Source organism: Martes martes, assembly GCF_963455335.1.
Source record: "Martes martes genome assembly, chromosome: 6".
NCBI lineage: Eukaryota > Metazoa > Chordata > Mammalia > Carnivora > Mustelidae > Martes > Martes martes.
Window position 1 is genome coordinate 130,009,415 of NC_137893.1, and position 25,627 is coordinate 130,035,041.

The following is a 25,627-nucleotide window of genomic DNA, read 5'->3' on the forward strand; positions in this document are numbered from 1 at the left end:
GCCGATGCTCACATATGTTTGAGGATGAAGGTCCCACTACTTATGAGTAAATGTATGTGCATGTGTATGTTCACGCACTGAAGGGCAGATGAGACAGAGGAAGGAAACCCAAGATGAAAACGGAAGTGATCCAAGGCTGGTCATGCACCAAGGAACAAACTGATAATTCAAGAAAAAAAAACAACAAAAAACAAAAAACAATATCTTCTCTATAGGAACATATTTTAAATAAAAATTCCCCCAAATAAAGTTTAGAAGAATACCAAGTCAACCAAAATCACTGATCTTACAGAAAACAAATCACTGTAATTGTTTCAGACAACACTACACCAAACTGTAGATTTAGAGCCACAAAAAAGGAGAAAAATACAAAATTATCATATATAGTATGTAAGTACACTTAATGTTTTAAGATAAGAAAAAGGGGAAACAATGTAGCTATGACAAATGACCAGGAATGTTTGAGAAAGAAACGTACAATACTTTGGAAATGAAGAAAAAAAAAGACTAATTAAAAACTCAATAGGTTATTAAAAAAAAAACTCAATAGGTTATAAATAGGTTAGAGATGGTGAGAACACAAGAATTAGGGAACGGAAAAACAGATTTAAAGAAACCATCCAGAATTCAACACACTGAAGAAGAAGAGACAGAAAATATGAACCAGATATAAAAGAGATACAAAGAACAGAGTATGGTACTTTCCTAAAGGAAAGTACAGAGAGAATGAGCAATATGCAATATTTAAAAGATATAATGATGGAAAATTTTCCAGAATTTATGAAAAGCACGAATTTTCAGGTTTAGGAAGCTCAATGAATGTGTACAGGATAATCAAAAGAAATTTAACAAAATAAAAAATACTGGAATTAAAACAAAAAGAAATCCACAGCTAGACACATTTACAATGACTTTAATTGGGTTGGGTGAGCCTGGTGGTGGGTATTATGGAGGGCATGAATTGCATGGAGCACCGGGTATGGTGCATAAACAATGAATTTTGGAACACTGAAAATAAAAATAAAATTAAATTAAAAAAAGAAAACACCAAAGATAAAAACTGTAAGCAATGTGAGAGAAGAGACAGATTAGCTTCAAAGGAATACTGATCAGACTACGACATGATTTCAGAAGCAATAATGGAAGCAAGAAGACAAGGAAAGAATATCACTAAATACTGAGAGAAAAGAACCATCAATCCATCAATCTAGAATTACAGAGCCAGCTAGCTATCTTTCAAGGATAGTAAAATGACAAACTGTGGGTAAGTCCAAATAAACACCGACTGTATACAGTAAAATAGCTATTTTTGGAGTTAAAATGAGATAAAGTAAAATTCTAATTTTACTTGATTTAAAATTCTAATTTTAGTTGAGTTAAATTTAGTTGATTGAGGAATCAAACTTTGTTCAACAGTTTCTGGTGTTTAGGAAGACAGTAAGGATACTGACTTTAGAATTTGTTAACTATGCAGATTAAATTTTTTGGTAAGCACTAAATTTTTACCTTCTAAACTAGTAGAGGGAGAATAAACAGGAAAACAAAAAAATTTATCTATAAGAAAGCAAAAAAAAAAAAAGGGCAGTGAGGAAACAGAAAAGGTAGGACAAAAAGCACGAAAGATGATATAAATGAATCCTAATACATTAATAGTTTCACCAAATTTAAATGGATTAGATAGAAAAAAAATCCAGTTATAATTTTTAAGTTACAAATACTAACCAGCTGATGTGTACAGCCTATATAAGTTTTTTAAAAACCCCACATAATTAAAAGCAATAAAAAAATGAAATAAAAACATTTCTAGAAATAGAGGCTATGACAACAAGAATCAATTCCAAGCTTGGAAGACAAAAAATTCCGAAGTTGTATGTACCTAACAACAAAGCTTCAAAATATAGAAAACAAAAACTGACAGAATTATAGGAAGAATCAGAAATTATAGGAAGAATCAGAAAGTATCTCAGAATCTGAGGGATTACATAGAAGAAAAACAACAGTAAAACAGAGATCATCTGAACAACACAGTAAGTTTGGTCTAGTGGATACCCAACAACTAGAAAACAGCATGTTCAAGTGCTAATGAAACACAGAAACTAAAAATATTTTAGGTCATAAGGCAAATAACAAATTTCAATATATCAATACAACAAAGTCTCTAACCACAATCCAATTAAAGCATGAATCAACAAGAACAATTTAAAAATCTATAGGTTAAGAGATGAAAAAACAACCACAAATACGTAAGTCAAAATAGAAATCACAATGAAAAATAGAAAATACTTTTAAAAACAAATACTTTTATAATACTTTAAAAGGGCAGAACGTTACTTCACTTGATCATTATAAAATAATCCTGTGAGCTACACAGAACTCATTTCATCTCTGCTCAACAGCATAAACAGAACTATTGTAAATTATGTAATTACTAATTTTTAAATGTAAATAAAATATATCTGTCAAAAGTGATTTGGAAACTGTGAAATATAAGTGAAAATATTAAGGGGAAGGCAAACCAACTGTCTTTTTCACGCACCATGTTGACTAGCTAACAAAGTTACAAAGAAAGAATTTACTATCTTCATGTTTACAGTTCAAAGAGCTTACCAACTCATTTGGGTTTAAGAAGTCCTTTAGGTCCTTGTATAAAATATACAAACTTAGACAGTATTTATTATCATATGAGAGGAGCAAACACTATCAGAAACCTTTGCTGTGCAACTGAAGCAGCCACATTAAGAGCACGTTTGCTCTCACACTCACAGTCCTGATTTCTTGGTTACAGCATCTGTTCAAATGGTGCGTTGGCAATTAATAGCATTCCAAAAACTGCCTACAGTACAAAGGGAATTTTCATGTAAGGTTCCCCTCCCTTTTCATGTGTGGGCTATTTTTGGAAGTATGGTTTTATTTTTTTCCATCCACTGAAAGAGAATTAAGAAAATTCCAACATGCCTTAGTGTCAGCAAGTGCTCTTTTTAGTCCAGGTACCAGAGAATGATTGATGAACCTGTCAAGCCTACAGTAGCGGACAGAGAAAGTTGGCAGAAGTTCAGTGTTATTGAAAGAAATCTCAAATACTTATTTCATCTCCTCTATTAACTTTAATCACATTTTCAACATGCAGCCAAGAATGAAGCTTTGACAGTAAGCCATAAATTTACACAAGCAAGCATTGTCACTTCTCTGCAGTAGCAACACTGAGATAACACAAGAAAGTTGGGTATTTTCTTTCTTGTGCCTTTCTTTACAGGAGAGCAATAAAAAATATTTGAAAGATTTATCCATACCTCGAATTCATTTGCCACAAATCTCAGAAATTATTGCATTTAATTTTGCTAGGTTTATGGCAAATAAAAAATCAACTTAGTTTCTCAATTAGGCTGTTAAATGCAGATTTTTTAAAGATCACAGTGATGACAGAATTGGTACATGTTTCATCATAATACACCTGCTTATGAGAACAGACGTTAAACACTAAAAAAGGATTTACATTTAACATGGATCATTTGCCATGTGGGCAAACACTTCTGGTCTATTCAGAGCCAGAATCTTTATATGGTTCCAGAGGGACTCCTTGGCAGATTTTGCTGATTACTCATTACACAGTTGAAACAAGTATAGACATTATTTATCTTACAAAGCTTACCCACAGCAAAACAGACACAAAAATGAGGTAAATACTATGGATAAGATTATGGTTTTTGGAAAGGCTAAACGTCAAATGTATTTTTGGTAAGCTTTTCCTTCTAAGTCTGTTTTAAAAGCTGAAAATATTAAGTGCTGGAAGGCCACTTAACAAGTGTGTTTTGTCATTCAGTGAAACACGTGGCATTATGCTGTCCTGTAAAACCTGCAACCCTTCCCAAGGGGCGGTTCAAAGACCAATGTGGCCATCTTTGCCTCAGTAGAGAAAAGATTTTGACTCTCACCTCTCTTAAATGGGATCTCTGCTTCAAAGACAGTTGTTTTTGTCCACATTACCCATGGAATAATACTGTATACATTCTTCCGATAGCCAAGGACGTTATGACAGGTAGCTATTCTATCTGCCTTCTAAGCCACAATAACTAACCCAATAGGAGAATGAATTAAATATTTTTCTAAGTCTATACCTACCATTCTCTGAGATAATCAACTGAAAAGACACCCAATGTTGATTAACAAAAAGCAAATTTATCCCATTTTTTCCTCCCCATTCAAATAGTCATATATAGGCACTTAAAACTGTAAAGTTGTGGCACTCTTCTTCTATTAGACACTTCATTAAGACTCCCATAGAACTTCCTTTCTTTTGATGTAAGAGTGCCACTGAATATATTGCTAAGCTTGAAGCAGAGGCTAAATGGTTTGGTGGGCACAGTTTTTTGGGGGGGAAGTCAATGTTCTCTTACTAAATTGTCACTGTTGTGGTTAAAGTTCTTAAAAGGTTGAAAATTTCGCTAGGTCCTTCTCCATCTCGGCATACTGTTCTTTAAGCCTCTCCATGGCTTTTCTGTGTTCTTCATCCACTTCAGCCTGTCTGCTGTGTTGTTCTTTCATGAACTCTTCCCACTGGGTTATATGCTGTTTTTCACTAGCTATTAAATGGTCATTAAGAATCTGAGAAAAGAAATTTGAAAGTCACATGACATTTTCCAGACAATTATTCTTCTATGCACAAGAGATAAACATCACTTTAACTCTTGGTATTTGCCTACTACAGCAATCAGCTTGAAAGTCACAATGCTAAAATGGCATTGCAGTTTTAATGTCCAACAAGAACATGACAAATCAGAAACATCTAAGGCTTCTCTTACTATGAGTGAACTCGGATGGTCATCGTATTTCTGAAATTTCTAAAATGTCTAGTATCTTTAAATGACAAAATCAAATACAATCCAAGTAAATTTTCATGTCTCTATTTCTTCTCAAATTCCATTTAAGTGTATATAATTTTTAAATCAAGTGTAAAGAATATGTGCCAAAAAAATCGTTATTATGAGAAACCATGGTGCATGTCTTACATAAAATATTTTTTCGATGCATTAAAAAAGATTTTAAATTTAAAAAAGCTTTGGGGGCACCTAGCTGGCTCAGTCAGTTAAACATCTGCCTTTGGCTCAGGTCATGATTCCAGGGTCCTGGGATTGAGTTGGGCTCCCTGCGCAGTGGGGAGCCTGCTTCTCCCTCTGCCTCTGCCACTCCCCCTGTTTGCGCTCACTCTTTGTCAAATAAATTAATAAAAAATCTTTTAAAGAAAATTTAAAAAAGATTTTAAATCTAAAAAAGACCTAAGATGCAAAGGTTATTAATCACTGGACATTTTTCCTGTTTAGTTCCATTCCTTAAAGTAAATAAACACCAAAAGCATCTGTGCAAATAAGTTCTTGAGATGTTCCTTAATATTTCTATATGAAGATGAAAAAATTTTCTTTTGACTACCACAATAAAGATAAAACAATGTATAAGTGAAAAGGTGTAAGTTTAGTACAATTTTAATAATCTCTGAATACGTACAACAAAGAGAAGCTAAATAGGAAAAGAGAGTTAGAAAAATAATTTTATCTCCCTGCCTTAATGTTCTACATACATGTCTTTAAAAGTCTGGATACAGACTAAGTCCTATTAAGAAAAAAAAAAAAACAAAAAAATGGGACAGATACAAACCATAAAAAGTTATAAAGCACCTAAAGTCATTATAAATTCCAGCCCTCTAATGAAAACAGGACACCTGGCATACTGGTGCCCAGATGCTTGGTCACACCAAAAGGATAGCCAGTAGGGAAAAAAATGGGAACTGTGTTTTCATGCTGTCATCACATCCTTGCTGCTCCATTTTCTCTCTCATCTGAGATGATGATAAGCACGATAAAAAGGTAGATAATCTATTGTTCTCTAAGTATCAATGAAATGCATGTTTTTGCTACCTGTCCTGCGTATCTTATCTACCCCTAAAAACTACTGTTATAAAATGACATTATTTTCACTTTACACATGAAGATTAAGGTTTAAGGACACTAAAGGTATTTCTCCACGGTCACTCAGCTATTAAGTTGTAGATTCAAACTTAGGTCTTCGTGATACCCAACCTATGCCTTTTTTATCCAAAGTGCAAACTGGATCTTTCCAGAGGAAGGTTTACACAGGTAGAAAAAGTCTCTTTTACAGGACAAAAACAACTACTATAAGAGCTTTTTCTTGCCAATCTGATCCGGTTTCTCTGCACAGAGGCTTTTCAAGTGAAACCAGGTTGGAGTGAGTCTGAAGTTTGCCTTAAAGTCAAACATTCCCCTAAAATATGTGCCCCAGACCAGGCACTACAGTGGTGGGGAGAGGGTTAGGGAGGGGTTTGCTGGTGGCAATAAAGTAAGGAAACAGGCTAAACAAAAAGTTATGAAATAGGCTAAACAAAATTCAGAACTTTATTTTTTAACTTTTCAGCCTCATGGACTGTAATTCTCCAAAAGATGAATAAAACATGAAGAGTTCATTAAACTCTTTTCATGGAACTTTGGCAAAAATTATTATATTCTAAGAGAAAAGCCACAGTCAGACTAAAGATAGAAGAAAATGCACATAGACTTTCTCAAGATGGGATCTGGCTTTTAGCTGTAAACTATTTTTTAATAAATCAGAAAATACTAAACATACATACTCAGATGTTGCTTAATAGATTTTTCTTTTCTTTTTATTCTTTTAAGATATGCCATAATTGGCTCAGCCAACCCTGTGATCTGGACCACAAGGCAACAGCCCTGATTCCACTTCCCACCACTTCCCACTTTTTCCAGCGCAATTCAATGGAAAAATGATTTGGGAAGCATATAAACCTAACTTCAAATTCTGGTTCACTTGCTACCAGCTGCATGACCCTAAGCAAGCTGAAGTTTAACTTTAAAATGAGGAAAATACTTTATATTCATAAATAAATATGAAGACCAGAGGTAATACATGTCCAGTTCCTAGCTCACTGCCTGTGGAACTTAATAAAAATTAATATCACTATTATACAAATTATAAGCAAAACACCTAGAAGGAAAATCAAACCACTTTTATCCTTCTCATTTTTTGTCCTTTAATTTTAATAATTTATTTTTTATTTTATTAATTTTAATAAATTCGATAAATTATTTAATTTAATAATTTATTTTTAAAGATTTTATTTATTTGAGAGAGAGAGGGAGAAACCCTGTGTGCATGCATAGGTCCATGCAGGGCAGGGGGTAGAGGGAGAGGGAGAAGCAGGCCCCGGCTGAGCTGAGGGAGCCCAATGCTGGGCTCCATCCCAGGGCCCTGGGATCATGACCTGAGCCAAAGGCAGATGCTTAACCAACTGAATCACCCAGGCATTCCTAGTTTTAGTAATCCAATTTCAGCAATGGATTCTTGTAATAATTTGAACAATACAGGCAACTCAAATAAAACTGAGTTTCCCCTTCCCATTCCTATACTCAATTTCAATCCTCCTTATCATTTGGTTCTAAGAAAGGACTTTAAGATGTCATTAAATACCAGTATGTCTATTTCGTAGTTTCAGAATATTATGACTAAAAATATATATATATCCAACTAGCTTCTTCACAAAAGATAGATCACTCCTTGGCTTCACAGTTCAGGTAAAAAGAAGTTGAATGTGGCCTATGCTCTAATCTAGCTGAAAATTTAGTCTTGCTTTCTCAAGAACTTCTTGAAGTCACTCTTACTTTTATCTCAGACTCTCACTTTTAATAAAAAAAAGTACTATGAGGGATGCCTGGGTGGCTCAGTGGGTTAAGCATCTGCCTTCAGCTCAGGTCCTGATCCCAGGTTCCTGCTACCAAGCTCCACCCAGCTCAGCGGGGAGTCTGCTTCTCCCTCTCCTGCTGGCTCCCCTGCTTGTGCTGTCTCTCTCTCTTTCTCAAATGAATGAATGAATCAATGAATAAAAAAAGTGCTATGCAATCTTGCATTCTTACCAATCAGTAAAGAAAATTAAAGGACAGTTTCTACGTTCATGTACTGCCAATACCATACTCTTTACATAAATAAATAACATCTGCCTAGCTGGAATAACATCTACCTGAAACTTAGGGGAGAACTATATGGTAAGTCTTTTTTTTTTTTTTTTTTAAGATTTTATTTATTTATTTGACAGAGATCACAAGTAGGCAGAGCAGCAGGCAGAGAGAGAGAGAGAGGGAGAAGCAGGCTCCCTGCTGAGCAGAGAGCCCGAAGCGGTACTCAATCCCAGGACCCTGGGATCATGACCTGAGCCGAAGGCAGAGACTTAACCCACTGAGCCACCCAGCGCCCCTAGAGTAAGTCTTTTAATCCAACAAAAGAAAAAAAAAAAAAGTCAAGTCCAATTACAAATACTGCAGTATTCGTGAAAAGTTTGTTTGATTCTGAATTAACGTACCTTACTTTACACACAATTCTAACCATGTTAATTTACTGGTTTCCAAAAGTACACCGTATTAAAAGTCACAAATTAGAAAAAAAATGCTGATAAATTAGATAGGAAGAAATGATAGGCATCAGCCTTATGGGGAAGGAGAACACAGATATAAAAACTTAGAACACACATAGTATTTGAGGGTATTTCCCAAAGAGAAAAACACTAATTCTCTGAGGACACCCCCATATTCACCATCATGTAGAACTATTTTCAATAACTCCTAATTTCATAAAGAAATTTAGCCTATAATAATAATTTTTATGAAAACCAGAAAAGTATGAAATATACTTTTTAAAGATTTCCTCCCAAGGGGCACCTGGGTGGCTCAGAGGGTTAAGCCTCTGCCTTCGGCTCAGGTCATGATCCCAGGGTCCTGGGATCGAGTCCCGCATCGGGCTCTCTGCTCAGCAGGGAGCCTGCGTTCCTCTCTCTCTGCCTGCTTCTCTGCCTACTTGTGATTTCTGTCTGTCAAATAAATAAAATCTTAAAAAAAAAAAAAAAAGATTTCCTCCCAAAATTAAGTGATAAAAGTGGTGTGCCTGAAGAAGATAAAAACCTCAGCTGTGAGGTAAACTTGGCTAGATGGAATGTTCCATTTTCTAAGATTCCCATAAGGTTTTATTTTATGTAATAGCAGAAAAATCCCCAATTAGCTGTATCTTACATATCACCTAGGCAAAGAGGTAAAAAGTATTCTACGACAGGAGGAAAGGTTATCCTAGGGTCTAGCTATTCAAAATGTATGGAAATGCAGTCTGGCCAGCTGTAACTTCCCTGGAATATGACGACAAGGAGCTGAGCAGCTGCTTAATCGAAAGCAGCACATGAGCCCCCTAACAGACTGTCACAATACTTCAACTCCACTGAAGCCGTTCTAACGCCAACGTGTACCCCAGCTCATGCATGAGGAGGTTACAGAAGCCAAGGACTTAGCCCGAAATGCCAGTGAATCTGGTCACAACTACAAAAACTCTCAGAGATCAGGAAAAATCTTTTATAAATAACCACGCTAACTGCAGACCATCATCTCCTGGGCACATCACTTTCAGAAACAGCAATTCTGCTTTTATGTTCAAGAAATGGGGGTTCTATGTGAGATTTAGTCTGAAATAAGTGTTCCTTTAATTAAAACACATTTGAAAAACAATGATCCCATTTAACTCTAGTTATAGTCAAACAGCTTCATACAAGTCTGATAGGAAGTGATAGTTCCCTACATACACACCAAATCCTTTCTCTAGTATCCTTTTTCCTGGTATTATAAATAGTTCAATGAGTACTAAAGATTATTTCCTGATGTTTGTACAAACGTATTTCTTTAATAACAACAAAATGAAGTCACATCACATAGGATGGTCTGCAGCTTTCTCTTTTCAGCAATGATACAATATGTACCGGGCACAGCAACAGCAGGAGGGTGGGAGAGCTCTGCCCTGGGTGCAAGCAATAAGACGGTGTATTGTCTGTAGAGAATTTACATCAAGGACACAAACAAATGAAAGACTGTTTTTTATCATCACCAGGCACTGACCATACTGAAAAATGTCGGTGGTAAAATACTCCTAAACCAAAAATCTTTCTTTGGTCTAAAGCTCTACACAATTACTGAGGTTATTGTTCAATTTTAATAATGTGTTTCAAATTAACACTTTTTTATTATTTATCCTTTAATAAATCGTGTCTTTTACACTGAAGTGAATTTAGAGGACTTCCAGTTACATAACCGGTCCAGGACAAAGATAAAGTTGGCTATACATGTTTATTTCCAAAGTAAATACCAAGTAGTCCAGAATCATTTCAGCTTTCTTTAGACACTAAGCCCCTCCAACCTCCGGGGAATTAAATATAACTGCACTTAAACAATGACAGTAGAGCAAATGCAGGTAAGATCTGAATCAGTTCAAATCCATTATTCTATACTACCATTTTTTTGTACTTAAGTTTGAGTATGTTTTTATTAGACCTAAATTTTTTATACTATGGGGACACTGAGAGCCATCAGAACAACTGCCAAAGAATAAAGACAGTATTGCAATTTCTGGAATTCATTGTGACATGATTTTTATGAAGCTCTTCCAGACTTATTCTTATGCTTAACACTTTTCTGAACTATTTATATTTATATTATATTAATTTACTATTATTTACTTTTATTGTTTATTATTTATTATTATTAATTTATATTAAATTATATAAATATGAATATATATTAATGTCAAAGAAATTTCAAAATTATAATAAAAACCATTTTAAATCAACTGTGAGTCAAACAGATTAATAAATCTGTCTACACTATTTAATTTGAATAGTCAAATATCAAATGCAATGAGGTTATTAACCAATCTGCCTAAGAATCAAAAGCAAGTGGTAATATTATTAATTACCATAACTGACAATATATAGGTGAGGTTTTTTCCAAAAAATAATCAATGCACTTAAATTTATTACTTACTTTTTTCCTTTGGTGTTACTAGTTCTTTTTAAGTTTTTTATTTTTTTATTGATGTGACTATATACATGAAGTTCAATACCATCTGCATTTTTGTTCTTGTCATTATTCTTTAACATCTGGCTTATTATTAAACCTAATTTTGTTGGGAGAAGTGTTAAAAGAAGGTCTATTCTTGGTGTCAAATATGGTATGTATGCTGCTCCTATACAGACATATTTCCATGGACACACACTTAGAATAAGGTAGAATCAAGAGTAAAAATCCAGTTTTCTACTCTTTTTTGCTATATAACATTGTTTAAACCAAATAATATACTAAATTATTAGTCTCAGGATTGGCAGTGTTTTAAAAAATGACAGAAACTAACAAGTATTTCACATTCCAATTTCAAAAGTAATTAAGAGCTTCAAAAAACCTGAATATACCTGAATAGGTAGAGAAAAATACAGGCACACACTGTTAACCACTCGGGGATTTATATATGGGGCTCCTGCTAATTTTCAAAACAAAAGTGCAACTAACTTTAAAATAGTTTTTCCTCTTCTAGCAAGAGTTTATGAGAGCATGTGGTATTAAAAATAAAGTCACATCAGAACCAGGTGAGTTTACTGGTGAATTCTACAGAATACTTAAAGAAAAATTAATACTAATCCTTCTCAAACTCTTCAAAAGATTTGAAGAGGAGGAAAGACTTCCCAACTCATTCTATGAGGTCACCAATGTCCTGAGACAAAAGCCAGATAAAGACACTATAAGAAAAATGGGGTGCCTGGGTGGTTCAGTCGTTGGGCATCTGCCCTCAGCTCAGGTCATGATCCCAGGGTCCTAGGATTGAGCCCATCGGGCTCTCTGCTCGGCAGGAAGCCTGCTTCTCCCTCTCCCACTCCCCCTGCTTATGCTCCCTCTCTCTCTGTGTTTCTCTCTGTCAAATAAATAAATGAATCTTAAAAAAAAAAAAAAGACACTATAAGAAAAAACAAGTACAGATCAATATTCCTGATGAATACTGATATAAAATCCTCAATAAATTAGTGGCAAACTGAGTTCAAAAGCCTATTAAAATAGTCACACACTATTTTGTTCTTGGAATGTAAGGATGGTTTAAAACACATGAAAATCAATGAAAAAAATATACTATATCAACAGAATGAAGGGGAAAAAAACACATTAACCATTTCACTCTAATGCAGAAAACGTGTTAGTCAAAGTTCAAGACCCTTACATGGTAAAAACACTCCACAAACTAGTCATAGAAGGAAACTATCTCAACATAATAAAGGTCAATATGTGAAAAACTCCCAGCTAGCATCATATCCAATGGCAAAAAACTGAAAGCTTTCCCTCTAATATCAGGAAGGAGACAACAAAATTTTGCTTTTGCCACTTCTACTGAGCATAGTATTAGAAGTCCTAGCCAGGGCAATTAGGAGAGAAAAAAACGAAGGCATCTAAATTGGAAAAGAGGTAAAATTATCTGTGCTTACAGAGAGCATAGTCTTATACGTAGAAAACCATAAGGTTCCACAAAAAAACTGACTAGAATCAACAAATTCAGCTAATTTGCCAGATACAAAATAAAAACTCAAAAATCAATTGCATTTCTATATACTAACAATGAACAATTCAAAAAGGGTATTAAGAAAATTCTGTTTACAGTAGCACTGAAAAGACTATTTGGGAATGAATTTAACCAAGGAGACTTGTACAAAAGACTTGTACACTGATAACTAAAAAACATTCCTAAAGAAGAAATTAAAGACATGTCAATGGAAAATCACCTCATGTTCATGGATTAGAAGACTTAATATTGTTAAGATGTCAGTACTATCCAAAGTGATCTGCAGGGTCAGTGGAATCCCTATTAAAATTCCAATGATGTTTTTTTACAGAAATAGAAGAATACATCCTAAAAGTCATATGAAATCTCAAGTGACACCAAGTAGCCAAAACAATCCTGAAAAAAGAATGAAGTTGGAGGTCTCACACTGTCTTGACCATGCGTTCTACAGTTCTGATAACTGGGGCCTTGCTAACTCTGGAAAGAGACTCTCCTTCCCAGGGCTAGCCTATTCCTAGAGATATGACTCATGACTCCCCTGTGAGTGTACCTCTTATATGCAAGCCAACCAACTGAGAGTCCATACCCCAAACACCTTTACTGGGATCTCAGCGCCTGGGCCACTATCTACCTGCTCTAATCACACAAGGCCAGACAGCCCCTATGCCCTAAAGCCTGCTGAAATTGTTCAAATTAGCCAATACTAAGTCTGCTAACACTGTCTCACATGTTCCTTCCTGCTGAAACCACAATAACCTGAACCATAATAACCTGTCTCCCTGCCCCCCCACCCCACCTCCTGACGAATCTTGGTGCATCCTTATATGGTCCTGTGTGGAACAGCATGCAACCTCCACTTGGGAACTATGAATAATAAATAGTCTTTCCATGGCAGTCATCCCTTTATCGGTTGGTCTTACCATATCTGAATAATAATAAAACCTTCATTTTACAAAATACATTTCTTGATTTCAGAACTTACCACAAAGCTACTGTGGTCAAAACAGTGTCGTACTAGTATAATGAAAAACACAGAGACCACTAGGATAGAAGTGTTCAGAAATAAACCCTTAGATAGATGGTCAAGTGATTTTTGGTAAGAGTGTCAAAAATCATTCAATAGGGAAAAGGCAATCCTTTCAACAAATGGTGCTGGAAAACTGGGTATCTACATGCAACTAAAAATGAAAATGGACCTTTACCTTGCATCATATACAAAAATTAACTCAAAATAGGTCAAAGATCTAACTGTCAAGATCTAAAACTATAAAATTCTTAGAAGACAACAGGGGGAAAGCTTTATGACATTAGATTTAGCAATGATTTCTTGGCTATCACACCAAAAGCAGAGGCAACAAAAGTAAAAATAAATTGAACTTCATCAAAATTAAAAGCTTGTGTGCATCAAAGGACACTATCAACAGAGTGAAAGCCAACCCACAGAATAGGAGAACGTATTTACACATCATATATATGATAAGGGGTTAATATCCAACATATATTAACCAACTCCTACAACTCAGTAACAACAAAAACAAAACCAAATAACCTGATTAAAAGATGGGCAAAGGGCTTGAAGGAACATTTCTACAAAAAAGACACAAATAGCCAATAAACAAAGGAAAAGATACTCACTAAAGTAATGATAATGATAATCATTAAAGAAATGCAAATCAAAACCACAATAAGATACCATCTCACACCCATTAGGACTGCTGCTACCAAAGAAACAGAAAATAACAAGTGTTGACAAGGATGCAGAGGAAAACGGAACACTTGTGCACTGTGGATGGGAATATAGAGAGGTGTGACTACAGAAAACAGGATGGTCGTTCCTCAGAAAATTAAAAATTGAATTACCATTTCATCCAGTAATTCCACTCTTGAGTGTATACCTAAAAGAACTGAAGGCAGGGGTTTGAACAAACAGGTGTACACTCAAGTTAATAGCAGTGTTATTCACAGTAGTGAAAATGTGGGAGCAACACAAGTATCCAAAGGCAAATGAATGGATACACAAAATATGGAATATACATATAATGGAGTCCTAGTCATTCTTAAAAAGGAATGAAATTCTGATACTGGCTATGACATAGGTGAACAAAGAAATAAGCCAGTGACAAAAAGATAAATACTGTACTATTCCACTTAGCACAGGTACCTAGATTAGTCCAATTATAGGGACAGACAGTGGAGTGCTGGTTGCCAGGAATAAAGGAAGTGGGAAAGGGGAGTTAGTGTTTAACAGGTAGAATCTCAGTTGGGGTAGATGAAAGTTCTGGAAATGGATGGTAGTGATGGTTGTAGAGCAATGTGAATGTACTTAATGTCACAGAACTACATACTTAAAAACAGTTAAAATGGTAAATTTTATGTTATACGTATTTTACCACAACAAAAAAATTCTCACATCAGGTGTCAGAGGGTTCTTTCTAAATGGAATCAGTTGCATTCTTAAATGAGTGAACAAATGTGTTTTTAAAATAAAATTAAAAAATGCCAACTTTAAAAGAGAAGGAAGAGAGAAGTTTATAAATGAGCTACAACTGTGTATACAGTATTTCACTGTAATGATTTTTATTTTTTTCTACAAGGAAGAAATAGTAATAGAACATTGACTTACATATATCTCAGAGATAAATTTAAAAAGAAGCCAACCTATGTCTAAGAACAGGTCTATAAGTGAACTATAGGATACATAATAAAAACAAAATTTTGTATATATTATAGTCTAATCAGTGATTCTTAACTGGGGGGCGGGGTGGATTTTAACCATCATTTAATTTTCTCTTGTCCCTCAAATTTTTGGTTGTCACAGCACAGGTTAGGGGGAAGGAAGTGCTTTTGGCATGTGGTGGGTAAAAGCCAAAGATGCTTCTAAACATTTTACCAAGCTGCCACAACAAAGAATTATCTATTCTAAAGGTCACAGTGCAGAGGTTGAGACACCCTGGCCTACAGGGAAACTGAATAAGCCAACTAAGGCCTAAAAGGCCCTTTCAAACATCTGTCAGTAATACATTGTCACTAATTTAACCTAGGCCTTATACCAAAAAATGAAAAAGAACTGACTGCAGTAAGAAGTGTCAGAATGTGATAGCCATGAAAAGGATTTTAACAGACTACTGCATACTGATCTATTCCTTTGTATTGTCAAACTCCACGACAAACAACGTATGTGCTATTTCGTTGCTCTCATGAAAAAAATCATGCAGGGGTGTAACTAAAATCTAGTGAACATCCGTGGACAAGATGAATCAGAGTTTTCGTATTTACTTTATTATTATATCTAGTCTGGTCGAATATGGCTTCAAAAGTTGACACGTGTGCATGAACCTAAGTTTAAACTGCTGACAGGTATTCACAGCGTGTTTCCCTTGATGGTATATTTTTAAGTCAGTGAATTTTCTAAACTAGCTGTATTTTCATTTCACTACTTTTAATGCTAGCTTCCAAAATGCAACTTTGTACTAGAGGGTAGTTTTCAAGACATATGTTAAACAATTGGGGAATGTGCATTTATTGTTCTTCTGAATGTACTTTTAGGTATCAATTGTGGGAAGTGTAATTTGGATGAATGACGTTTATCATAATTTACTTCCCACAGAATTCCACATATTGTCTTGACATAAAAGAATTAAAGATTAATGGCAATAGTCTATTTTATTCCATTACTACTCCCATCTTTCTTTGTTCCGAGAGCCATTCAAATATACAAAATGTAGCCAACAGTATAACCAAGGGCAACAATTAACATGAGACTGTACGACCCAGCTAGAGGTCAGTTTTGCTTTGTACACATTTGCTAGATGAAATTTAAACTTTATGTCTGTATCTTTTATATATATGTAATCTGAAACCTCTGCCATGTCAAAGTTTCGGCAGAAATCAGATACAGCAGTATAAAAAAAGGGACCTTAAAGATATATATTTCAAATGTTCTGCTAACTAGACAAGCACTAAAAAAGAAACAGAGACTAAAAGTTTACTGATCTGCAGAATATGACAAATTATTGCTTTTCTCTGAGCGTTGTCTGAGAAATGCATCTTTGTGTACATTCAGCTGGTGAATTTAATTAAATTATCTTGAGAAAAGAAAATAATCGGAGTGGATTCTTACACATGTAGCTTCGTAAATGCCATTAGCATGGCACAGTTAGTGAAACACATTTCAGTACATTCTAAAATACTAATTTTTAATGTGTATTCCACATTAAAAAATAGTTTAGTAACATTCTCTGACATAATACCTATAAGAAATATATGTAAGACTAACATAATCTAAGGCCTTTATTATTTCTTGAGGCCATTTTTATTCAAACCAAGGTACAGTATCTTAGTATCTTTTTTTTTTTTTTTAGATTTTATTTATTTATTTGAAAGAGACACACAGAGAGAGGGAACACAGCAGAGGGAGTAGGAGAGGGGGAAGCAGGCCTCCCGTGGAGCAGGGAGCCCGATGTGGGGCTCGATCCCAGGATCCCGGGATCATGACCTGAGCCGAAGGCAGACGCTTAACGACTGAGCCACCCAGGCGCCCCATATCTTAGTATCTTTTAATTTAAGAAATAGTGAATGGGTGTAATTCTCAAATGCTTCACCAACTTAAGAGACCACAGCAGGGCTCCTACCCACAGAGTGACTGCCTGCACCTTAAACAATCATCGAGCTGGCAGGGGGAAAATGGTGCCTTCCACTTGATTGCCGTACAATCTACAAAGCTGTTTCATGCAGATTATATAATACCATTTACCTAGTAAGGAGAAAAATCAATCTATCAGGTAAGTGTAACTGGTATTTATTTTGCAACTGAGGAGCATGAAGCTCAAGGACTTGTGTAAGGGGATGAGGTGAGCCAACAAAGGGAACACTGGAAGTAGAAGACTCCAGGTATTTTCTCACCTAAGCCGGTCATTTCCCTACTTATACACTGTTAATACACCAAATGTGAAAAAATTCCACATGATGAGAGAAATTATTCCAATTAAATTTAATTTTAGGTTAGTTGGCTCAAGAGCAGCAAGAATTGACATTTTATCACAATCGTAACTGTTCTGACAATGTCTTAGGAAGAAAGATCAATAATGCCTGAGCGCATATTCACGTGAATCTGCTTAAATCATATAATAACATGCTACACAGAACACTCTTTTTAAAAATTTTTATTTTGAAAAAAAATAAATAAATAAAATAAATAAAAAGAACTGCTTATTTACGCAACGGCCAGTATAGCCAGTGTTCTATCAAATAACTTTTCTGTTTCTCAAAACCAGATATGCTCCTGGTGCCCTCCACCACAAACTGTTTAATACAGCATTCAAGATTCTCCACAATCATCTCTGGAAATATCCATTTAGATACTCTACATAGCGGCTGTGCGAGACTATGGACTTCTCACGTCTTTTGTCTTTGCTTACACTGTATCCCCTCATTCTACAATAGCTTTCTTCCCATCCTCCATCAACTGAATTTCTACTCACTGATTAAGGTTGGGCACGAATGCCACTATGTTCCTACTACATTACTCCTTCTGCCAAGATCCTACAAAGTTCTTTGTAACTTGAACACAGCTCTTACTTTATCCTACATCATACTAGAGTTAGTGGTTTGAGACTCCTCTTCTGGATTGTTAGTTCCTGAGTATGAACTGCCTTAAATTTAACAAACTAAAATCTTTCAGCCCCAGTGGCACCCTGCTGAGTAGAGAAACAAAAAATATCTGCTGTCCAGCCTGGGATGGCCCACACGAGCTCCTGTGCCTGCCTTTACGGTGCTCTCTGGACACTGTACGCACTACACCCTGACGGGTTTCCCAGCCCTGGCTTTGCCTCGCCACTTTGTCAACGTGCTCAGGGGCCCTGCTTCCTGACCCAGCCTGCCAGGCCCCTACTCCTCCCGGCTTCACCTGCCTGAATGTCAAGTCCTTTCAGTAAGGTCTAAATCACCAAATTTTTGAATTTTTAAACTCTGTATCGATATTTAGAGTTGAACAGAGGCTGTGGAAACTTAAACTCTGGCAAGGTTTATTTCACTGGATTTTTATACAGTGCAGATCTGAACACAACCCATTCCATAAAAATGGAGATAGTAACACTTGTTGATACATAAAAGACATTATATTCAGAGTGATTTAGTATTTTCAACATTTCTTAAAAAGTCTATCTTTGTTAGTTTACAACAATGATTAAGTTATAAAAATACATAAATTATAAATGAAAAGAGCAAAAAAAAATCATAGGAACTTAAATTCTTGTGCTGTTTTCTACATCTGAATGTACTTAAGATATACTTTCAATAAGCAAACCACTACTCAGCAAGTGATTCACATACTCATAGGACTATTCATTAAGTAACTCACCCACAGGCATGAATCCTTCCTTTTCTAGAAGAAATATACATAACCTACTCATCAATGTTTCATGCTTAAATAAAAGATTTATATTTCCAAACTGGTGGGTATTTTTTGTCCTGTGTAAAAGTCTTATTCTCTGTTCTCAATCAGACAAATACTACTCTCAGGGAAAAGATGGAGATGTTGAAAAAGAAAAAAAGAGGTCTGCAATTTGAATTAGAAAAATATGGATGGTTCAATCATGTGTTCACACCTCCTCAAAGTATCTTCAATGAATTAGTCATTTTTAAATCTTTTTAAATCACTGCATAAAGATAACAAATTTGAAGGTTTTTTTTTTTTTAATCAAAAGCAACTGTTGGGGCACCTGGGTGGCTCAGTGGGTTAAAGCCTCTGCCTTCAGCTGTCATGATCTCGGGGTCCTGGGATAGAGCCCCACATTGGACTCTCTGCTCGGCAGGGTGCCCGCTTCCCGCCCCCACCGCCCACCTCTCTGCCTGCCTCTCTGACTGCCTCTCTGACTACTTGTGATCTTTTTCCATCAAATAAATAAATAAAATCTTAAAAAAAAAAAGCAACTGATAACAATATGATGACAGTAAGAGTTACAGACCCCATTAGCCAAATGATCTACTTTTACCTTCTTTCGTTCCTGCTCCCTCTGTTGGAGTCTACAGACTGAGTCAGAAGCTGCTTGCACTGAAATAAAACAGACAATGGGTTTCAGTCAGCAGTCCTTATTCAAGACTTACCTGAAAAAAACAAAACAAAACACACCAAAACTTGGATTGTTTCAGATCTCATGAAGCTATACAAAAGAACTGATACTATTTTGATCATGGTGAGGTGGCTAGAAGGGAAAAAAGAAGTTATGCTAGAATATTAGGGATGCCGTCATTAGAACCACCATCATTCTTGAACCTTGAGGTACAAGCCATTTTAATTACTAATTCCAATGATAAGTTGTCAACAATGACTACAGAATTCTCTAAAAAGATATAAAATGCCTGATAAATTTATCATTACAGTCTGTCTCTACAGTGTCTCTTTGATTTGTTCACCCTCTCTCCCCCCTTTTCTCATACACATGAACTTCTCTCTTGCAGGCAGTACCTGATACTTACAATGCTTCCACAACTTTCTGTTCATGCTTCTCCTCTCTTATCTGTTAATTCATCCTCACTGCCACCACCACATTCAAATTTCTGTTTTCATTGAGTGATTTCCCTTTCCAATGGACCACAACTATTAGTAGTAATTATTAGACTTATTTATTAAGTATTACTATGTGCCCAGACCTATGCTAAGTACTTCCCATGTACTATTTCTCTTAAACCCACTTTCCTATTAGGAGAGGATCACTGTCCCATTTTACATGTCTTCAAAGAACAGTTCAAGGTTGACAGCTTTCATAATAAGGACCTTCCAGATTAATCCTTTCCCTGTAAGGATTTTCTCTTATTTGAAATCCCTTGACCACTTTATTTTGCAATTGCTTAAACAGAGGTTTGCCTAGTATTTTACAATTCTGCCTTCTTATCCTACTCAAACCTAGCCCCAAATAGCTCACAAGTTCTATAATAGGGAGGGACTGTGATTTCCCTTTCAGAAAAATGTTAGGTCCCTCCCTGTGAGAATATGGTAAAAGAGGAGGACTCTGCTTTTCAAAAGTAATGCTTTTATCAGTAACCATTTATTTTAGTTATATCAAAGACAATATTTTAGGACTGAAAATTATGTTCCCAATCATTGTTTGTTCTAAAAGAAAAGATGAAAACAAAACAAAATGGGAGCTGATTAGATCTGCCTTCTTTCTATGGCATATTAATATTACATCATTTTTCCCAAGCAGTGGTTCTATCATTTCCTGATTGGATTTTTTTCCCCCTGACTCCAAACATAACTTTTTAAAAAAATCCATTTTGTGGTCTTTGGGTGCTTCTTCATTTTCCAATCATTCTGGGTTTAATGTGAAAGCAGAGTTACAAGACCATAACACTATTCTGTCATTTGTTATGTTCTTTAAAATTTTAATTAGAACACATCAAACAGAGTCAAACTTTTGTTCCTTATAGGGACTGTCTTTGGTCTCAGGCAGAATGATCATTTTTAGAAATTTCAGTCCCTTAGAAGTAACTGATTTTTTAATTCTTTAGCCACATAATAATTAACGCTTACTTTCTAATTTCATGAAATATGCTTTTCTAAAATACAAGAAAAATCATGTGACTATACCAAACATTCCTTCTTCATGATTAGAGATCCCAAGGGGAAAAGGCCCATTATGCAAACCTTCCCATCACCTCCATATCACTTACTAGTTATACCTAATTCAGTAGGAAGCTGTTTCCCCTGTTGTCTCAGTGTTTTAGGAGACTGTACTGATTTTAAAGCATCAAGAATTTGTCAAATTATTTTCTTTCAACCAAAAGATTTTTTGAAATTAGCACCACATACAGTAATTGTGCCACAGACAACAGTTAACAACATCCCGACTGTCCTCACACAAGAGAAGAAAATACATTCTATCAAGGTGTGTGTATGTAAACTTCAAATCCATACATAAGCAAATAATTTTGGTTTGGTAGTAGAAGACATTGGCTGAATTCTCATTCATTCATTTCAATGAACACAATTACTTCGTGACTACAATGTGTCACTGTTTTAGGTGTCAGGGGTACTGCAGAGAACAGTCTCTGAGCTCACGGAACTTACGTGTTAGTTGGGGAGACAGACAACATATAGATAAATACTGAGCACATTAGGTCATGGTGGATATTCCGGAGAAAAACAAAGCCCAGTGAAGAGGCCAGAGAATGCCAGAGTGATGGGCGACGTTATTACAGAGGAGCTAGGAGGGTCTCACTGTGGACACCTGAGCAGAGATCTACAGGAAATGACAATGTACAAAAACCTGACAAGAGTATTCCAGAGGGAACACTGAAATGGGAGCACATTTGGCACATACTAGGAGAAGAATAAGGAGGCCAGAGTAGCTAGAATGAAGTGTGGGAAAAGAAAATGGAAGAAAATAAAAGTCAGAGTGGGTCCAATTGTGTAGAAAGGAAAATCCTTACAGGCCACTGTAAGGATTTTGGCTTTTCTCTAAGCAAGGTGAGGAGATCCTAGTATAGTAATAACAGGAGCCAAGTCACATTTTAAAAAGATAACTCACGCTCCTATGTGGAGAACAGATAACAAGGAAAAAAGACATGAGTTATGTGACTACAAGAACAATCTAGGTGAGAGGTCATTGTGGCTTAGACCAGGGTGGTGGCAGTTAGGGACATGATGAGGGCGGTCAGGTTCTGGTCACAGTCTCAAAGTGGAGCCAAGAAAATATGTTAATAAGATACATGTGAGGGAATGAACAGGAGGGAGAATGGAAAAGGGAGAAGAGGAAGGAGATGGGGAGCAGAGGCAGTCAGTGAAGAAGAAAATACTGGTGAAAATTCTAACTGGTAAAGTGCTATTAAAAATTGGTTAGTATTTTAAACTGCTGAATTCCTAAAGATTTCTAGGTAGAGACAGACTGAAGCAAAACCAGGCAAACTTAGTCCCCCACCTAACTCACAAGATAAATAAAATGTTAAGAAAAACAAAAGGTAAAAAATTCCATCATTTACCGAACAAGGGCAAATTATAGTTGTATATTATAAACTCTGAAATATGGCAGCCAAGAACTGAGAGTCCTAATCCCACTTTAATTACTTCATCCCCCAAAAGTTAGAAAAAGAAAATGAGTTGACAAAATTCTTAGAACTCTAATATGCTTACATTTGTACAGAAACAGATTTGGGAGGGAGAGAAACCACATAACATGTGAGAGACAGATAAGACAGACAAAGCACCTATTCGGAAAAGAAAATCTAATACAACTTTCCACAGGTACTTTGTTATACAAAATAACAAAATGAACTCATTAAAAAGAGAGCAAACACACTGCATGAAATGAAAAATGAAATTATAGTGCTAAGGAAACAAAGTGAGAACTATGACAATATCATTACAGATCTAATCAATAAATCAGAAGGAACTGAACAGTCTACGACTAAATAAACAATCGGTAGCACTGGAAGTGTAGGACAGAAATCAAATACTGCAAACCTTGATAATGTTAAAATTTTCAAGCGATGGGTTGGGGAAGAGAGGCAGGAGGGGAAAGTGGCCTCCAACTCTCAAGGTATTAATTAATGCAGAAATAATAACAATGTGACTTTAACTTCTGAGTGTTTTTTAAATAATTTTTTTGTTTTTCTAATTTTTGTCTTTGCTCTTTAGTAACTACTATCTTTTATAGTAAAGAAACACTTAAAATAACATAAAGGCTGCATCTTGATGACTTGATGGGCTGCTTTTTCCCTCTCCTCCTAGAGCTCTCATTTACTTTTTGTGATTTTTAAGGAGCCACGGGTCAGTTTTGGTTCTAAAGCTTCTGGTCACCAAATCTGGAGACACTCTGCAAGGTGGGTGGCTACCCAGCCCAAAGCAGAAATACTTCCAAGCTGACGATTCCGTCATAGTTCTACATTCCAGTAATTCAAGACGTCCGCACCTTGCTGCTCCACAGTTCCTTAGTTCTGTGCAACACATGGGACCACCGGCTTAAGGCCACACTTGCAGAATTCTGAGCGCACAGCTCTCCACCGTGCAGGGGAAGAGATAAATGTGGCAGTTGTGTTAAGAGACGCAAAACAAAACCTAACTCATCCCTTGGCTTGTAAAGTGTTACTTAGGTTGGAGTATATTCCCGTATATTACATATAAACTTGCTTGCATGATTTCATAAAACTCATAGATTTTTACCAAGTTTAACCCAATTTATTTTTATATACTCAAAGTGTAGAAAAGGCAAGTTACAAGCACATCTCAAATGCATTCATGAGTATTCTCATTATTATTAATAATGAGATAATAATATTTTACTGTTAGTATAACATCTAAAATGATTGTCAGGGTTAAGGAAATGACAGTACAAACAAACATGGGACATCTGTAGTAAAATGCAAAAGCCTACAGTCAATTTTAGACGTTCTACTACTCCACTCAAAGAAACCAAACATAATCTGGGGGTATTCACTCTCTCCAAGCTCCTAAAGGCATCAGAGTACATAAGACTAACCTGGACTTGAATACAAAGACTTGCTTTCAGTTATCAATATATCAATATATCAATATATCAAATATCCCTGCAGCTTTCCTTCATAGATCATTATATTACTGGCTAGTTTTTTTTTTTTCTTCTTTTTTATTTCCCAGAAAGATATTTTTCCAGTTACCAGCATTATCTATCCTTGGACAAGCTGAATACTGTCAATATAGATCTAAGGAGAAGCCTTGAGTAAAAGCAGTTATTAATAAAACTTTTATTTTATGTCATTACTTGATATGTTTAATAAGGATTCTTTTTGAATATCACTCCAAAGTATAACATTTTGCTCAATGAAAAATGTTATAAGATACAAACATTTATGACAGGATTTTTTTTTTTTTAAGTTAAAAACTCTAGTATCCTGTTTGAAAAAGAAACTTCATTTCATAGCCTAGCTCCTAACTATCAAACTTCTTATGGATAATTAAAAAAACAAAAAAGATAAAATATGTTACAATAGTCTCACATCCTAAAAGGACTGTCTTGTGCACCCCAGATGCACACATCTCACTTTGGAGATTAAGGTTCTCAATGTCAACGGCAATGTACATAAATCACGAGATTGTCAATGTTCTCTGTGGCAGGGCTTCCAATTTGTACGTTTTGGTTAAGAATTCTCTCTCTACCTACTATCAAAATACTGAAGGAAATACATTTTGGCATAGCATTCATTTGAAATAAAACAATATATATATTAAAAACAAAACAAAACAACAACGCTGGCTTACATCTCTGGAGAACTTGGTTTAAGTTGTCCTGCATGATTTCTCTACATTTGGGAAGAGTGTGTTCATTTGTTTCATGGATCATATTCTTCAAATTTTCAAGAACTCGCATTTCTCGAAGACCACGTTTTTCCTATTAAGAGAAAGTAAATTACTAATACATACTGTGTCTTAAATCTCAGTAATTACTTTCTGGGATTTCTAGCCAAGTTTCGGTTGTTATGCTATTACTTATTAATGAAATTTACACAGCTTTCTTCCAATTATTTGGCAATAAATGAGGTCACAACCTGAGGCATTTTTTTATTTGAAATGCTTCAAAAGTTGCAATATGAGTAATATTTTTATAGCAACGTTTAAAACTGGGCAGGAGAAACACTAAATGAACAGAAAGAGGCCTAGATTGCCACATAATTCATTCTGTACAGAAAAGAAATTAGACACCCTTGATCTAATTTTAATTTTGCTGTTCTTACATCAAACACATTATAATAGCTCCCATTACTATGCTGTTTTTAAATCTCATTCCATTTTTCTGAAAAATGTGCAGTAAAGGTAACAACATGTAGATACTTCTCTATACAGAAAAGAGTTAACATTGACCATTCTCTTTAGAAAGGCCTGCTTACAAGGTTGGCCTTTGGCCAGGGTCTGGAACCTGGCCCAGTAAATAGTTCCCTGCACTAGTATAAAACTTTCTATAAATGATAAGACACATCTTTTCTTCTGGGACTCTGGAATTTTGACACATGCCAGGCACAGACTGCCTACCTGACCAATTGCCAATAAAATCCCTGGACTCCTAGACTCCGGTGAGTTTCTCCAGTAGGCATTTCACCTGTGTTGTCACAGCTCATTGCTGCGGAAATGCCGCACTTCCTGTCTGACTCCACTGAAGACTCTTGGAAGCTTCTGCCTGGTTTCCTCCAAAATCTTTGTCATGCACCTGTTCCCTTTGCTGATTTTGCT

At 35.6% G+C, this 25,627-nt stretch overlaps 1 protein-coding gene across 2 annotated transcripts in view; it reads right to left on the reverse strand.

Moving 5' to 3' along the window:
• Positions 1–2,287: 2,287 nt before the first annotated feature.
• The window catches only part of BLOC1S5 (biogenesis of lysosomal organelles complex 1 subunit 5), a 43,548-nt gene continuing 20,208 nt past the window's right edge, over positions 2,288–25,627 (reverse strand). Inside the window, exons 3-5 of one of the 2 annotated variants that reach the window (XM_080806117.1) lie at positions 24,662–24,791; positions 19,422–19,480; positions 2,288–4,602 (exon numbers count right to left, since the gene is read on the reverse strand). In XM_080806117.1, coding sequence (XP_080662243.1) covers positions 4,423–4,602; positions 19,422–19,480; positions 24,662–24,791 — 369 coding nt within the window. In that variant the 3' untranslated portion in view covers positions 2,288–4,422. The remainder of the gene's footprint in view (positions 4,603–19,421; positions 19,481–24,661; positions 24,792–25,627) is intronic. The other variant, XM_080806116.1, reaches the window with a different exon arrangement.